At 38.8% G+C, this 18,638-nt stretch overlaps 1 protein-coding gene and 1 non-coding gene across 5 annotated transcripts in view; one reads left to right on the forward strand and one right to left on the reverse strand.

Annotated features, from left to right (window-relative positions):
• The window catches only part of CTNNA2 (catenin alpha 2), a 1,099,255-nt gene that overhangs the window by 122,158 nt on the left and 958,459 nt on the right, over positions 1 to 18,638 (forward strand). For all 4 annotated transcript variants that reach the window (XM_019443126.2, XM_019443134.2, XM_019443137.2 and 1 more), the window contains exon 2: positions 18,117 to 18,223. In XM_019443126.2, the coding sequence (XP_019298671.1) occupies positions 18,122 to 18,223 (102 nt within the window). In that variant the 5' untranslated portion in view covers positions 18,117 to 18,121. The remainder of the gene's footprint in view (positions 1 to 18,116; positions 18,224 to 18,638) is intronic.
• Positions 4,139 to 4,241, reverse strand: LOC128773554 (U6 spliceosomal RNA). Its single transcript, XR_008417920.1, has one exon. It is a non-coding gene; the product is annotated as a U6 spliceosomal RNA (small nuclear RNA).

Here is an 18,638-nt window from a genome sequence, read left to right on the forward strand (position 1 = left end):
TATTTGCAACATACGAAGTTTAGTGCACCTTATTGCCTTCATCACACTGCCTTATATACTTTGTAAAACAGGAAGAAAACCCAAGTGGCTCAAATATGAAAGACTGAAGTGCCACTTGGCTGTTTCCTAAAGATCTAAGCCACTTCAGCCTTCTGGTGTGAATGAAGCAGTACTTTAGCCTGGTTTTCCAACTAGTTGTTAGTTCAATTTCTTGACTGAAATGACAATTTTAGGTGAATTATGATATATAGGACCTGTGATATATGCCACTGAGGATAGATTTGTTTTATGTCTCTGGAATTGTTTTTTATGGATGCAATTTACGTATTTTAAAACCCCTATAATTTTCATGTTTCAGCTGACTATATAGTTAAGATTATATATTTCTTGATTGTGAAACAATTACAGTGGTTTCAGATGCATATGTTTTTCCCTCAAGTTTAGATCTCTATACCATAGTGAGGCTAATTTAGTTCCTTTCAATAAAATATTTTAAGGTCCTTTTATTAAAGCAGGAATTAGAATAATTATCATTATTTATAAAATACTGCTTAATATAAAAGCAACTCCAAGGAAATTATAATCACTCTGTAAAATTGAAAGTAGAAAGCACTTAAAAATTCATGAGTATAAAATAAAATATGCGTCAATAAAAATTGTGTGCAGAGCCAACTTGTATTTTAGAATAGAACTTGGAAGGTTGTGCTTGCATGGAAACAATTTTCCAAACTGGAAAATTCTAATTTAAAAGAATAGCCCCCAAATCATGGTAAATATATTTCCTGTAATTAATCAATAAATGTCTAGTGAGGATCAATGGTGTGCTCAGTACTATGCTTTTAGTTTGCTGTTCGCCTATGGAGGTGAGTCCTTCCAACTTGAGGTGGTAGGTGCATTGTGAAGTATAATTCATGGGTCCCAAGATGTGGCACATAGTTAAGGCTTATCATAGTGACGATGAGTAGTGTTTCTCAACAGGATCCCTAATTGGCATTTTGGGTGCGGTTATCCTTTGTCATGTAGGATTTTAACATTAAGCCTGACCTGTACAACTTCACAATGATCAGAACATCCAAAATGGCGCCTGGAAAGCATTTCTGGGTGATACAGCCCCCAGTTGAGATCTGCTGGCACAGAACAGGGGCTGACAGACTTTTTCTGTGAAGAGGCAGATACTAAATATTTTCAGTTTTGTGGGCTATACTCTCTCTGTACTCAACTCTGCTGTTGTAGCAGGAAAGCAACCACAGACAATACAAGAAAAGTGTGGCTGTGTTCCAGTAAAACTTCACTTAAAAAATAGCTGGTGGGCAGATTTAGCTTGCAGGTTATAATTTGCCAATCCCTTCGTATGTATCACAAGCCCACCGATTTCAACACAAGGAATGCTATTTGAGAACACTCAGTAGTATTTTATCAGTTGGAAGGATTTTGGCTGCAAATATGAAATCATATCTACTATTTCTAAAGACAGGATGGTTTCACTCTTGGTTAATTAAATGTATTGTTGTCATAAAAGACCAAAGTACCCTCCTTTTTTCTACTCTGTTATCCTCAGCTGTTGCCATGGTCTCCCCTCATTGTCACAAATGGATGCCGGAATGTTACATGTAGTTACAGTAGCACACAAGGAAGAATAACAGATCTGCCTACTCTCTAGGAAAACCTTTCCCAGAAGTCCACAGCTCACTTGCTGTCAGATCTCATTTGGGGACAAACCCAAACTTGAACTAAAAAATGGCAAAGTGGAAATTCCAGTGATGTGGAATTCCACATAATTGCCATGGAATACTTAGAAGTCTCTTCCCTGGGCTGGAAAAAGATTCCGGCCCTAACACAAACCTGTGGATACACAATATTTGAATGAATTGAGTTTGTGTTTAAGAGAAAGAGCAGTAAGTTTTGAGGATTAGTGGAGGAAGATGTATGTGAGATGCCATATTTTCCATATTAATTATCTTATATTTTAAATAGAATTCTGTCTTGAGTGTTACTTGAGGCCTTTTGTTTCCCTCTGTTTTCCATTTAGTCAAAGGAGCATTTTGTGTATGCCTGTCTTTGGTCAGATTAGAGGGAGGAGTTTGGATCAAGGTTCACTGGTGGCAGGTAATTTCTCTCTAGTATTGAAGAGCCAAGGCATGTAGAGCCATGCCTTCCTGTTGTGAGATCAGTAATACCACCAGTGTGCAAAAGACAGTATATCAATTTATTTAACAGAGCTTATTTGGTAGTCCTTAAGGACCTCCTTACTTAAATAAGCCCCCCAATTATCATATATATTTAGTATATTATGTGGTTTGTATTATAAGAACTGAAAATAATTTGTTGAAACACATGCTCATGGAAATGTTATAATTATTTATTTTAGTGCTAAAGGGAATACAGAAGACCATCTGGTTCTTTCAGGCTCGTAAAGGTGCTGCCTTACAATTTCAGATGAAGCAGGTGATTTGCCAAGAGAATCATTTGGGTGGCTGGAAAGTAAAGATATAACTAGAAACTGTTTTTCTCACTTCGTGTGCTGTGTTCCCTGCATTACATCATGGCATTCCTGCAGCAAAGTGCCAGCTTAAAAGACCTTATGCTTGTCAGTAAAAATGGCTCTAATTCAAGTTCTGATTTTTTTTTTTTTCTTGGAGCTCTTCCTGAATTTTGAGCTCTTTAACTTGTCAGTACAAGGGCTGAACAAATACCTTTAGATGCACTTATATTTACTTTAGTGACTTTTGAAGAATGACACTGAAATATCTTATAGGTAAATTTATTCAAGAGACCTTGTTTAGTATCTGCTGGGAAGCAGTTGCCTTTTTTATGCCAATTGTTTACTTATGTGTATATTATAAAAATTAAATTCACAGTCCTTGCCTCAAGGATCTCAACATTCTACTATTAAAGAGACAAATGAATGAATAATTAAAATAGAATGTGATTCCTAGCACAGTAGAGGGAAGCAAATGTGCTCTGAGAGCAAGTGTGGTCTAAGTGGGTCAACAAATGAAGCCCGAGCTGAGTTTCAAAGGATAACTGAGAGTAAATCAACTTAAAACAGGGAAGAAGGTTTTTGGAGATGGAGTAACATGGGCAAAAGATTAGAGGTGTCAGAAAATATGGAATGTTTGGAGAATCGCTAGCAGTCACTAAATCTAGAGTTCACAAAGACTGAAAATGTAAGGTGGATGAATGCTGAGTAATGTCTATACTGGAGGACAGTAAATATAATTGGAACTTTATCCTTAGGCGAAGGGAGTCATCAGAGGCTTTTCAACACAGACATGATGTAATTTATATTTTGGAAAAACCACTAAGGCTGCAGAATAGAGGAGGGAGTAGAGGAGGCTAAGACTGAGGCCAACATGACAGTCAAGAGGTTGTTTCAATAACCCTAAAGAAGAAATGATGACAGCCTTGATGAGAGCAGTGATGATTTGATGTAGGAGGTAAGAGAAAGGAAAGGAATAAAGAATGACTTCTCCATTTCTGACAAGGGAGATTGATAGTGGTTCTGTTCATTGACATATGACTATAGAAGCATAAAATTACCAATTTTGGGGTAAAGAGGATGAGTTCATGTTGGAGTGTTTGGAAACCTAGTAAATGATGGCATATAGGAGGCTAGAACTCGGGCAGAAATCCTGAGCTAGAGAAATAGATTTGGGAGTTTGCAGCATCATATAAGCCACTGACATGATTGAAGCCCACCCAGACACTATGCATAGAAGAGGGAGAGACTAAGGACAAGATGCCAAGAGAGTGGAGGAAGAGCAGGGGAGAGTGGTGTCCTTTAAGCCAAGAGAATAATAGTATTACTGTCAAATACTGCTTAGAGGTCAAATAAGGAAAGAACTGAGAAAGGGTCACTGAATTTTTGAGGTGATATGTTTATTTTTATGATAAGAAATATAATTTTATAAGAAATATCATTAGACACATTGAAATATATATGTATATACATATATATACACATGCATATGTAGTGAAATATGTATATTTGTATGTATAAATTAAGAATTGCCCTAAATCCTATCACCCAGCATAACTACCGCTAAAATTTTGATGTGTATCTTTCTACTTTTTCTGTATGCAAATATATTCTCCAAAACCAGATATGTCTATATATAACAAAATGAGTTCCTACTATAAAAATATGAAGCACTGCATGAATTTGCTTATTATTCTTGCCCAGAGACCATGATAATCTTCTCCACGTCTTTCCAATTTTAGTATATAAGCTGGAGAAGCACATGGTGTCCATTGAATTAAGCAACTAGAAGATCATTTGTAACTGTGCAAGGCTAATTTCAGTGGAATGGTGAGGGCAGTAGCCAGATTGTTGTGGGATGGGGAATAGGTGGGTAGTGAGAAAGTCGAAAAAGGATCATAGACCATCCTTTCCAGAAATCAGTATGTAAGGGGACAGGAAGCATAAAATGGCAACAGAGGAGTATGATGGAGGTTTTTATTTGTTTGTTTTCTGGTTTGAAAGGGGTTTGATTTAGTTTTTTACTTGGACAAGACTTTCCACTGACTTGAAGGAACCAGAAGAGGGGGATAAATTAAGGATATTAAGAAGAGGTTGTGATTGCAGGGGTGAAGCCTTAGGAGGCAGGAAAAGATGAGTTGTGGGAAAGAGGAAACAAACCCCATCTTACAATAAGGCAATTGGGAAGGGGGTGAGAGTGGAAAAAGATGTTGAATAGCTTGCAGATGGTTGCCTGAGGTGATTCTGGTCACCTCAGAATGAAATGGCTGATACTCACCTGTATTCAGTTATTTGATGAAGACTTTTGGAATATGCATGAAACAAAGAAGTGCCATATTGGATCAGATCCACAGTGATCTGTTCACTTATGTCCTGAGAGTGGTACCAAGAGATGCATGTTAGAAACGTCTAGTTTTCTCTGACAAATTAAAAGAGCAGGAACGTTCCCAAAATGCTTTACTTTACATGATCCATTTGGGATTTATTATCCATATATTTCTGTGAAGCTACTTGAAGCCATCTATTTTCTTAACTTGCCTGCCCCCTGAGACTTACTACCTGCAAAGTAAAGTATTTAACCTAGGGAAGTTGAACTGCATGTTGGGAAAAAACACAGATTTGGGGAACAGATCTTGGTTAAACTCCATTAACCTTGGAAAAATGACTTAACATCTTGTGCTGTAGTTCCCTTATCTGCAAAATTGGGATGTGATCTTACTGACCTTACAGAAATGAGAGGATAGCATTAGGTGGTATATGTGAAGTGCCTAATAACTGCGCAGAGCGAGTGCTCATTGTGTACTGGTGACCTGACACATCTTGTCTCTCCCAGTGATCAAGAGCTCCAATGCAGTCCAGCACACAAGGATTTGATGAGAGGAACATAAAATGATAAATACTGATAATAGACTGTAGCCAGTGGCCAGGAGTTTTCAATGAAATCTTTGTTGTGAAATTATGAATTAAATGGGAAGGATTACTCCCTTGAAATGTATGGATTTAACAGAACTTCATATGCATTTCCGTAATGCCATTTTACAGTTTATTTTTGTATTTACCAAAGCATATCACCTGACGTGGTGTTTTGGCTCATATGCGCATAGTTAAATGCCACTGATGACCAGAAGGAAAGCTGGTTTATTGTTTTTGTTTTTCACGTATGATTTTCTTTATCAACAAATGTAATAAGGTGATTTATCAGGGGGAATATAGGCTCAGTATCACAGGTGCTCAAATATCAATCCTTGCAAAAAAAAACTTCTAAGCAAATATAATTGCTGTAATGTGTTATGGCTTTTCAAGATTAGCAATTCAAAGAAAGGGGCAAGGATAACAATACAGTGAATTCGCTCCCATTTACTACTGTAGCTGCTACTGGATGCACAACAGGGCCTGTTGACCTTAGACCTGGAGAATAAGCCACTTCATCTTGGGGGACTGAAAGAGGCAGCGGTGGGAGGCTTCAGTCATTTCTGTCTGAGGTTCTGTGACTTAATTCCTTATTAACTCACCAGCACATGTACGGTTTTAACTTTGATTTTTAAAATAAAATATAGTAACTCACTAGAGCTTGCTTTAAAAAATACAAATCCTTAAGTACTACTTAAGTATTTTTAAAGTTTATTTATTTATTTTAAGAGAGAGACAGAGAGAGAAAGAGAGAGAGAGTGGGGAAGGGGCAGAGAGAGGGGGAGAGAGAGAATCCTGAGCAGGCTCTGCATTGCCAGCGCAGAGCCCAGTGCAGAGCCCAGTGCAGGTCTGAAACTCACAAGCGTATCTCATCATGAGATAGTGAACTGAGCTGAAACCAAGAGCCCAAATGCTTAACCAACTGAGCCAGCCAGGCGCCCCACTAAGTATTGTTTGTTTGTTTTTTTTTTTAACGTTAATTTATTTTTGAGACAGAGAGAGACAGAGCATGAACGGGGGAGGGTCACAGAGAGAGGGAGACACAGAATCTGAAACAGGCTCCAGGCTCTGAGCTGTCAGCACAGAGCCCGATGCGGGGCTCGAACCCACCGACCGCGAGATCGTGACCTGAGCCGAAGTCGGACGCTTAACCGACCAAGCCGCCCAGGCGCCCCCCACTAAGTATTCTTAAATCACTTAACAATTTAAAATGCCTCTTATCTAAATATCTGCATTTATTTTTTTATATTGTATCTTAATATTATGATTACTCTGTTTTCTTTATTTTGTCCTTGGGTTACTGGAATGGTTTTTCATAATCTGATTCATTTTTGTTTCTAGCACTTTTCTGGCAGCAAATCTAAAGGGAATTCTTTCCCCATTTTTCTGTTGCAAAAACTACTCAATATTGCTCCATCGACATATGCAACATTTGGAGGTGCTGTCAGTTACTTCTCTTTCAACTGATCTAAGTGTCCTGTGGATGTGGGAGTATCATGGCCTTACAGATGCTCATTTTTAGCTGAACTCCTCTCTGAGCACTCCTTTCTTGATGAATGTTTTCTGTTTTTACAGTCTATGAGGCAGAGCAATTCTTGGCTCACCAATGAGCCTTAAGCAAGTCTGAAACACCTTGGTGTTTCCCAAAGCACCTGTCTGGGCCTTGGAAATACTACGTGGTTAGTCCACATGCGGTGAATGAGTGAACGGTTGGATGGATAAACGATTGAAAGAAGGAGGGACATGCAGGATTTAACTTCTTTCTAGAATTTTGAAGGCATTCTGAGAAATGAAAACCACTTTTTGTTTAGTCTTTCAGATAAGTGACATCTAAAGTGGTGTTCTCAGTTGAAAACCCCTACATTAGAGCCTTAGTATTGCATTTTAACTATAGTCATGTTTTGTGTGTGTGTGTGTGTGTGATTGTGAGGCTTGAAGTTGGCAAAGGATGAAGTCCACAAATCATAACATTTTTACTAAATACCCAACACTACGCTAATCATTGTGAAGGGTACAGAGTCCTTGTCCCTGAGTGTATTAAAGAGGACAAAACTTATATGAAGCAAATAGAGAACAAGACAAGGCAATTTGTGTTCAAATTAAATGCTATGTAGTGACCATTCTACTTAGATGGAACACTGATGGAATTCAGAGAAAGGAAAAGTCACAGGGCCTTGGGGACAAAAGGTAATTTGGGTTGGTGAAGAGAAGGAAGACTTCCTAAAAGGTATTATGGTCCAACCTACAGAGCATGTAAGTCCTTAGCAAACAATTCCTCATGTGGAACTTGGCAGTGAATGAAATATCAAAGCAGACCTCACTAGTCTGGTGAAAGAAGCCCAAGTTTCTCCTAAACAAAAATGACACCCGGTTTTAAAACGTAATAACTAAAAACTAGCGACACAGTTAAAATAACCACTGAAACTATGTATTTTTAAATATGTGAATTAAAGAATCTCTAATAGGAAGTAATACTTTCTAAACAATACCAAAATATCGCTTAGGTTGCTAGTAAGTACTGAGCAAAGAATATCTCTAAAACTATGTCTAAAAGATGTTTTTCTCTAGGAAATGGACTCCACTATTGAAAAGATTAAAAATTATACTTGAAAAAATTATTTGAATCTTATTTTATATGTGCATACTCAATCAAACATTTTTGAAGAGTGTAGACCCAACACCCTGTCATATTCTACAGATGATGGAAAGAACTAAAAAACTTGATTTGAGTTTTCCCTAATGAGTTTATAATCAAGTGGGTTATGTAAAATTGATGGCCATTTCTTAACAACAAACCACATTTGAAAAACGTAAGATCTGGGGCAGCTGGGTGGCTCAGTTCATTGAGCATCCGACTTGGGCTCAGGTCATGATCTCACAGTCAGAGAGTTTGAGCCTCTCGTTGGGCTCCCGAGCCTCTCTGACAGCTCGGAGCCTGGAGCCTGCTTCAGATTCTGTGTCTCCCTCTCTCTGACCCTCCCCCGTTCATGCTCTGTCTCTCTCTGTCTCAAAAATAAATACACATTAAGAAAAATTAAAAAAAGAAAAAGAAAAACGTAAGATCTTCTGTTCCTGACTGTAAATGCAGTAGCAGTGTAGGAGTCATTGAGAAGATGAGTGGGAGGAGGTCAATATTTGGATGTTGGATGATAAGAAAGAGGATGTCCCACTCAGGCGGGGACTTTGGGAAGCAGCATGAGCCAGGTGTTATAATGTGGCCCAAACCTGATGGAAACAGATTTTTATTAAAGAAATAAGATCCAATAGACCACGGTCAGAAAGTGGAGTGCCGAGCCATGCTACAAAGAGGACTTGAAGTTTGTTGGGAAAGAGAATTAAGCAGTCATTTTGTTTTCTAGAAAAGGAATGTATTAGATGATTAGTTTGGACTGAATTATATTAAAGAGACTGAAGATAAAAAGAGCAGTTTGGTGATTATTTTGCTGTACTCTGAATATGAAATGTTGAGATTCTGGTGAAGATTAGAGTTATATAATCGTTGCATATGGAATTCTAATTTACAGGAAGTTAGAAGGACATAGAATAAATTAATTGCCAAAGAAGCTGTGTTCCTATTAAACAATTTGAAGCTACTTATGGACTATAAAGATACTTCCCCAAAATATGTTATCTAAAATATTAACAGTCTTATTCTCAGTGTTTGGAATCTACTTCCCAAATCTGAACTGCAGCATTGCTGAATGATGATAGGTAGGAAAATGTTCACCTTTGGCCAAGTATATTTTGTTTAGAAAAACTGAATCCTTTGTTGGGACTTTGGAAACCTAACAGAGCATACAGAGTGAGCATTGCCTACCTGCATATCACATAGTTTTAGACCCAAATGGAAAACAAGCCATAATTTAGGAGTAGATTGAGTTTCTTTATGCTCCAAAATGAATTTAAATGGTGAGACTGAATGTAGTGAAAAGCCAGGAAATGAATTTGACAGATACTAGTTTTCATTTTGAACTTCAAAGTACTGACTTTCTATTAGCATACTCCAGGAGTAGTGAATTTCTATTAAGTTGGCACATAGTTTTAAATTTTATAAGTATGCTATTGTAAGTACAAAAAACCCATTTCAGTAAGATATGGACATGGTTATTTCTTTTTTAATCAGCAGGCTCTAGGCTATATTATTATTAGTCTAAACTTGTTATCCTGAAAGTCTTGAGGCTGTGGAGCTTCCTTCATATATTCATTTTTGGTGAAGCTTTGTTTATTTGTGTAGAAGAAATAACAGGCTCTGAGGAGAATATAATAGTATTTTCAAAAAATATTCAGGTAGCCTTTAGTAGGCATTTATGCTTAAACATGAAGTGTTATTACAGCCTTTTGAAATTATTTGAATGATATTTTTGTTCAGAACATTTTTTTTGTTAAGTGTTTTGTTAAAAAGTATGGATGTACTTAAAGAAAGGTCTTACAGATATTATAATACTGAAGGCTAGTCTTCAGCTTTGCTTTAAGGGTATCCAAGATAACTGCCTCACTCCCCAGATAACTGCAAGAGCAAAGAGCTGTTGCAAATTACATATCACTTCAACTTTGAATAAAAATGGTGATGGATCCTATAATTGCAGCTATGACTTGTATCCTGGGTCATCTCTCAGTTCACTGAGCCAGGGCTTTGAATGGTTATATAGAAGACAGTAATGGTCAGTATGCTGCCTCCTTGCAGTCAAAGAAAGAGGAAATGAGCTTAAATTGAGCACAGTTAATGGAAGAAAAATAAGAAGCAACTCTTTTCCATGGTTAAACCACTAGGCCATGCCCTTTCTACATAGGGCACCACAGGGTACCAATATCCCTCTTCCCTACTTCCATTTGAACCCAGTTCCATTGCAACAGAGTATATTCTGGAGGGAATCAGTGTGATCTCTACTTTCTAGGGATATTTGAAGGGTTATCGATTATCCTTCTCTGTCTTTGTTTCTCAACTTCTACCCCTGCCTTTATTTCCATACCCACATATTCTTCTGAACTCCAGGAACACACACACACACACACACACACACACACACACACACACACACACCTCTTACAATAGGGTACCTAGATATTAGAGCTGTCTTTATTAACAATAGGAAAATAGAACTACTATTGTGTTTCATAAAAAAATATTTGGAAGATGTTTTTAAAGCTTGAAAATAAAATTATTTAGGAACACGGGTTTTTTTGGAAACATTTATTCTCCATTAAGCAAGTATTTCTTGACCTTTGTTTCTGCTTCTGGTTAACTGAGGTGGGTGACTCTCTCCTACTGTTACTTTACATTCTTCACAGTGATCACTATGATGGCAGTGATTGTAACAGGAAAAGGTGCCAGGGGGAAATATTGGAACTTTTGGAGAGATTGGGAATTGGTACCTGTTTGAAAAACCATGTATGATTGATTGATTGATTTTTTTTTTTTTTTTTTTTTTTTTTTAGAGAGAGCTCAAGCCAGGGGAGAGACAAAGGGAGAGAGAGAGAGAGAGCTTGAGCCAGGTAAAGGCACAGAGGGAGGGAGAGAGAGAGAGAGAGTGAGAGAAAAAGAGAGAGAGAATGAATCTCAAGCAGGATCCACCCTCAGAGTGGAGCCTGATGGGGAGCTCAATCCCCCAACCCTGGGATCATGGCACAAGACAAAATCAAGAGTCAGTCACTCAGCTGACTGAGCCACCCAGGTGCCCTAACCATGTTTGATTTAAATATGACCCTTCTGCTTTCCTGTTGAGAATCATTTCAAGGCATTGGATCCCCTAAAAAGTGTAAATACCTTTTAGAAAGTGTAATGACAACAATTACAGTGATAATTGTAATAATAAAAGAGGCGGTATTATTACTGATCCTAGAGTCTCCACAGAGATATCCCATGTGTTTCCGATCACTGTTCCTCTGTTGGCATGCATGGCTATGGTCTGTGTTTACAACAGTGGTTCTCAAAGTGTGATTCCTGGACCAATAGTATCAGCCTCATCTGGAAATGTTATAACTTGTTAAAAATGCCCTCTGTCAAAATGTAAATTCTCAGTTCCGCCCCAGACCTGATGAACGGGAAACTCTCTCGGTAGGTCCCAGCAGTTTGTGTCTGAACGTGCCCTCCAGGTGGTTGTGTGATCTGAGAGCCACCTATTGCTGCCATAAAAAACTTATCACAAACTTAGCAGCTGAAAACAACATAAATTTAATATCTGATAGTCTCTGAGGGCCAGAAGCCCGAGTGGACTTGGCGGGGTCCTCTGCTTAGCATCTCACAAGACTGAAACCAAGGTGTTAAAGGGCTGTGTTTCTTACTGGAGGTGCTGGGGAAGAATCCATTTCAAACTTTATTCAGGGTTTTGGCCAAATTCAGTACCTGGTGGTTGTGGTACTGAGGCCTCATTTCTTTGCTGGCTTTCAGCCACAGCGCCTTCTTAGCTCCTAGCTCTCAAAACCCACCTGGATTCCTATGTGCTTTGCATATGGCCGCTTCTGGCAACAATAGGTTGAGTCCGTCTGCCATACTGTTCTGCTCCACCTGACATCCTCTCGCCCCCACCTCCCTATGCTCTTCTGCCTCAACTGCATCACCTACGTTCTTGTCTGCTACATCTCTATGACTCCTTTTCTTACCCACTGCCAGCCAGGAGAATGCTGTTTTTAAGGGCTCAGCTTTATATTGTGCCCATTTGGATAAATACAGCATCATTTCCCTATTTTAAGATCCAGTGATTAGTGACCATAATTGTATCAGCAAAGTCCCCCTTTACCATGTAATGTGACCTACACACGAGTGGAACACAAGGGGTTCAAGGCCATGGGGGTCAAAATTCTGTTTACTTGGTGTGACTCATACAGGGTCTTTTTATTGGCTTTGCCAGGGTGTTATGTTGCTCACTAGCTAGCCCAGCCTCATTGTGTGCATCTCATTCTTGCCCCAAGGTACCAAAGATATCTGAAGGAAACTGAACTCAGGACCTGCTTTGTCTCACCAGAAAGTGCAGCCACACTTCCCATGGGCTCCACATGTGTATCAGGGCACCTGCCATTTGTGCCATTTGTGTCTCCCTTATGTAACATTCATTTTTGTCAGTTCTCTTCTCCTCTCTCTCTGTTTTTCCATTTCTCTCCATATCTCCATTCTCCTCCCTAGTTCAGAAGTTCCATAGTAATGTTGGCATTAAACTAAGCCTAGGAATTCTTTAGAAGTAATAAAACATTGTTGTTGTAAAGACTGACACCAAAGCCAGGCAGTTTAGGTACAAGTTTTGTGACCTTGGACAATTTTCTAAACTATTTTATACTTTAGTTCCCCTATCTATAGATGGGAGGTAATGATAATGCCAGATCATTAGTCAGTATTATTATTATTTTAAAAAAATTTAATGTTTACTTATTTTTGAGAGAGACAGAATGTGAGTGGGAGAGGGGTAGAGAGAGAGGTTAGACACAGAATCCAAAGCAGGCTCCAGATTCTGAGCTGTCAGCACAGAGTGGGTGTGGGGCTTGAACTCAAGAACTGCAAGATCATGACCTGACCGGAAGTCAGACACCTAACCGACTAACCCATCCAGGCGCCCCTAGCCAGTATTATTAATCATGAAAGTAACAATGTGATTCAGTGTTTCTAGTCTAGATTCTTGAAATGCTGAAGAAATTTAGAAAATTATCTCATTTTCATATCTTTTACTTTCTTAACAAAGCTTTGTTTTCAAGCATCTTGCCTTACAGGGTCTCCATGGGTCCCCACCCCAATGGACATCTTGAACTGGATATCCAAACAGACAACATGCAAAGAAGTAAAACCAGCACTTTTTGCCTATGCAATTATTTCACTGATTTTCAGAACAAATTCATGAATTATGTAAGGGTATTACCATCCCTATTTTACAGTGATGAAACTGAAGCTTCGGTTAAGCAATTGATTCAACATCGTATGTGTGGAATAGGTGAATAAACTTCCGTATTAGCCATTAACTTCTTTTCAATTTGCCTGTCAACTAAAGCTAGCCTGTCAGCTAATAAAGCCTCACAGAGTTTGTTGGCAATGGAGCTCAGTTTTGAAGAGACAGATTTGTAAAGAGAATCTGAAGCTGGAGCTCTATGGAGGAAGACAGGTTTGGGGGGCCTCCTGGACAACTGGAAAGCTTCCTGGACCATTGCTTTGCAAAAGAACAGGAGTAGGAACGGTGAAAACTCAGAAAGGTGAGGCAGAGAGTTCAGAAGACATTTTCTAGGAATGCCTAGAAAGGGAATCTCTGCACTGAATTATGCACTCCATTAACATATTTATCACTCGAATGCCTTCCCTGGAAGGCAACCTCAAGGAATTTTATCAGGACACTGTCCAAAGACACAAAGCACTTGACCCTTGGCTATTTATAAGGGGCCTTGTTTTACTCTGGCTTTTCTTTTTGTCAGGTTTTGCTTTTTCTGGTGTGAGTGACAGATGGTTGCTAGCATCCTGGCCCACATTTCGTCTTTACCCCCATGAAGAGAGTCTGAAATTATCTAAGATACTACCCTGTAGACCATGTTGGCACCTTTCAGGGATATTTGATATTTTGATACTTTTCAAGAAGAAAATCTTCTCAGAGATTAAATAAATTGCTAAGAGGTTGTTTTTGGGCTTGTGAAACCATGATGTATGGATGAAGACAACCTTGCTGACTTCTGCTACAGCCCCTGCTTTTTACTTTTCCACGTGTGCCATCAGTGTTCTAAGTCTCCTTATCAAAAGCAAGTAAAATAAATATATTTTTTTCCTTTGAATTTAAAGCATTGAAAACAAATGCATTTTCTTTGCTTAGAATCTCTTTTGTGGGCAAAATAGACTACATTAATTGTACAATTGTGTAGTGTTTATTTGAAACAATGTCATTCCATCCTTGGAGAGATGAAAGGCTGGTGTATGTGACCATACACTCCATTTGTTCTCTTGCCTTCTTCTTTAAGTCAGTTTGGTTGTTCCACTCAGAAGAGAGTCCATTTGGATTTCTATTTTTTTTTTAAGGTTTATTCATTTATTTCTCAGAGAGGCAGAGACAGCGTGAGCAAGGGAGGGGCAGAGAGAGAGGGAGAGAGAGAATCCCAAGCAGGCTCTGCGCTGTCAGCACAGAGCCCGATGCAGGGTTCCAACTCATAAAACCAAGAGATCATGACTTGAGCCAAAACCAAGAGTTGGACGCTTAACCAACTGAGCCACCCAGGCACCCCTGGATCTCTGTTTTTAATGGGTGCTTCCATATTCCCCCTAGAGATAAAAAATTGCCAGAAGAAGATACCTAATGTTTGGAAAATAATAACAGTAATAATATTTCCAGAAATGTTTTCTATCCATTAAGTTATTTAATCCTCACAATAAACCTATAAAACACTTGTCCTGATTTTTCATTTGAGGAAACTGAGGCTCAGGAAGGGTAGGTAATTTGGACAACATCACAGAGTTGATAAATTGTAAGGCTTCATTCAAACAAAGGTCTATTAGCCATAATTCTGTTAGCTATTGTTAAATAACAGTTGATGACAAAACGTCTCAGTGATACACAATAGCAAGCATTTAATTCTTGATGCCGTGTCTGTGGATTGATTGGTAGCTGGCTGACCAGGCTTGGTTCAGCTGGTCTTGGTTCCAGCTGCAGCTTGGATTCAGGTTTGCTCCACATGTCTTTCTTACATTGTAGGACCAGTGAACTCTACATGACTCTCATCGCAGGAAGCAGTAGCACAAGAAGTCAAGTCTAACCACACAAGCATATTTCAAAGGTCTATTCGCATCATATTTCCTAACATTCCATTGCCCAAAGCCCAGCCTCAGTGATGTGGGGAGGCATTCTCTTTTCATCGAGGTGAGGGATGGAGGCTGGTGACTACTGAATAATCACTTGATCTACCTTAAAAGCCTATGTTTTCTTTGCCCTTCTGAATTTATAAATATTGAAAGCACAGGTGGGATGACCCTCTCAGTTAAGAGTCAGCCATCTTGTGTATGCTTGTCATGGGGGTTACACACTGTCATTTCTACTTACTGACTGTAATTACCCCATTTCTCTGCTCTAGAGGTTGTGACTGTTTGTCTCTTCTGTGCCATCATCTATCCTTACCAGCACTGAAGGGGAAGATCATCAATAGTTGAATATAGGAGACTAAGGTTATGATCATTAGCCAAGAATGGAATCATTTTTTTGTTTGTTTTTATGCAATTTCAATTAGCTGAGTGCTTTGATGGGGAAAATGTTTCCAGTACAAGGCCTAGTCCATTAGAAAGCAATCAAGTGTGTGCCCCAAATAGCAAGACATAAACTCTTCTAAAAGCAACAGATTGCAAGGAATATACTGGCTCAAGTAGTACAACCAAAGGAGCTTCTTACCTTCCTCTTTCTCATGCTCAATTGCTGGCTTGAAGTGAGGATGCTCCTTAGTGGCAATTCAGTGAGAAACTTAGATCTCAATAGATAGATAGCCTGGGTTATGAGGTAGAGATATTGCAATACCCATCTCTCATGCTTGGTCCTTGGTAATTTGGATATTAAGCCAAATTACGAAAATATCATAGAATAGAGGCAGAATTCCTAGTTTTAGTCGAAACCATATAAAAAACTTAGTGGCTGGGAAAACACCATCTAAAGTTTCCATGACTAGATTTTCCTCTTCAACAAATTAACACCATATAACCTTTCCTTGCCTTTTGCTATTGAATCTTACCTGTGTCACAAGAAGTGACTGAAAAGATTAATCTCCACAGGAATGAATTAAGTCAAGTGATTTACCCAGCAACTCTTGTCCTTTCATGTTTAGGTTTATAAGGGCTATGTGACCTTCAGGACTCAAGGCTCTAACTCTGCTTCTTGGCTTACAGTTGGCTTGAGGTCTTTGTTCGGTGTCTCCCATTTCTGCCTGATGCATGCTAGTATCTCTGATGTGATTATCCTAGCATTTTTGTTTCTCATCTCAACATTTTTTTGAATGTCATTTCTTTACAGTTTTGAATTGGATTATCTGTAGAAGATTTTATGTGCTTTCCTTTCTCTACCAGTACACACAAGCATGTTCATGCAACAAATGGCAACTCTCTACACAGTCTTACCCACTACCTTTCACATTGTGTTAAAATGACTTCACTGCTAGTTATCTGGCTTTCCTATAGGACTTCCTTGTGCATCAACATGATTTTGCTACACATTATTCCATCAGAGCTTGAAAAACACTTTCAGGGAACTTGCAAAAACTGTGTTATAAATACCAGACCAAGATCATTTAGGTAGATCTGGCCTCAGTGGGGACAATGGTATCACGTGCATGTAGAAGACATCTGGCATCTTCACCCTTCCATGGCACAAGAAGGTGTGCGGCCCCACAGCAGAATTCCATGCATGTCAGAGCTACCATTTGTCAGTTGGTAGTGTGAATGGGAAATGTGTAAAGTGTTTTTAGGTTTTTGGAGGACAGGCAGCTTATCTGTGCCAACTATTGTTGTTGTGAAGGAATACCAATCTAAATCTGCCTATATGGTTGGATCGCTGTACTTGTTTTTTTCTTTTAAACATGGCAATTGGAGAGAGGTAAAATACCAGCACACTGTATCTTTGCCTTTTTTTCCCCCCGCCAAAGCACATTTGTTGGGTGTATTTGCTGTAGCAGTGCAGTGAAGAGGCGTGTGCCTATTGTGATAGGCTTTCTTTGTCGTGTTAATTTTAATAGCAATAATCATCTACATTGATTTATAAGGAGGGAATGGAGTGGGGACATTGATTCAAAAGAAGAGAATAGCTATGAACAGTGTGATTTGTAGTGGTATTAAAGCAAATGATTCAGATTTAGTTTGTACATTCTAAGGTTGCTTGTCTAGTGGTTAGTTGTCGAAATATATTCAGCAAAGAGCAGTCAATTTCTCACTGAGAAACACACCCCTGATAGAATGTATAATTTATTCTGTTGAGGCCAGGGCCATATTTTGTGCTTGATATGTGGGAGAATGCTACCCGCCCATCAGTGGTTCTTAGGTAGGAGAGGATTGCTTTAGAATGAAATAAATAACCTTATCAGACACTAATTTTATGGGACAAGAATGTAAATGCAGTGAGCAATCAGAGAGTATGTATATAGCAGCAAGCTAATTTTCAAAACCGTCATCACTCCGTTTGCAAAATATCTTTCCTACTTAAGAGGATGAAACTCAGCTGCCACAGGGAGTATAATATCCTCAGTGGCCAGTTATGATGTGAAGAAAACAAAGTAGCTATTTGTTATGAAATAGATCCCTCATCTGGTGATCATGGTAGATTTACTGTGCTTCCTGAAAATCTTTGTTGGTTTCCCAGCCCCAGTTTGGTGTCTTTTCTCAGTTTTTCCATAGCCCTCTGCATTCCTGGGTCATGCTGAGATGTAAGTGTTGCCTACCTTGGCTCTCTCTACCTTGAAACCGTAAACTACTTGGAGTCAAGGTCCAACTCTTTCCCAGCACATAGCAGATCGATACATGTACTGAATATTGAGTGAGTGAAATATTTCCGTGTTAGTTGAATCCCAGAAGTTTGTCTAATGTACACAGGGGTCATCAGGAGCTCTCAGATTTTAATCTGATTCCAACACCACCGCCTCACATAGTTCTGCTTTCCCCATCTTTAATTTGACAGGTTTTAACGAGACATATAACCTCCAAGTATGTTCTGAGTTTTGGTGATTTATTTATCTTGAACCCCCAAGGTAACAGATTATTTCGGTAATCGTTATTTCTTACCAGTAATGTGTGTTTCTATAGGGAGCATGACTTCGGCAACTTCACCGATCATTTTAAAATGGGACCCCAAAAGTTTGGAAATCCGGACACTAACAGTGGAGAGGCTTTTGGAGCCACTTGTTACACAGGTAAGGCATGGTTTGAAATACTTCTGTTACGTGTGTATGTTTCTATTGTGATTATATGGTAACATTTCAAAAACCTTAGAAATCTCTGAGCAAATAAATCATGCCATAATGCTGATTACTGAATGCACGTTAATGCCAGAACTATGGACAGTTTTATGGCCCAATAACATTCTGAAGTGCCTTTTAACAAACTCATCGTATGATGTTTGAAATTAGGTTGATGAGATAATTAAAGAGGGGGCCTTGGTGAAGGGGGCTCTCATTTGCAGTCATGAATTCAAAGTCTAAATAAACTATCCCTAGTTCACTTTCAGATGCTAGTGCACAGTTGGGAAGAACTGTTAATATTTAAGAGCAAAGTGTATTACTTTTTCTTTAGTTTACGTTGGAGAATTTATCATGTTGGAAAGTTGAA

Source organism: Panthera pardus, unplaced genomic scaffold, assembly GCF_024362965.1.
Source record: "Panthera pardus isolate Hobbes unplaced genomic scaffold, ASM2436296v1 HiC_scaffold_25, whole genome shotgun sequence".
Classification (NCBI taxonomy): domain Eukaryota; kingdom Metazoa; phylum Chordata; class Mammalia; order Carnivora; family Felidae; genus Panthera; species Panthera pardus.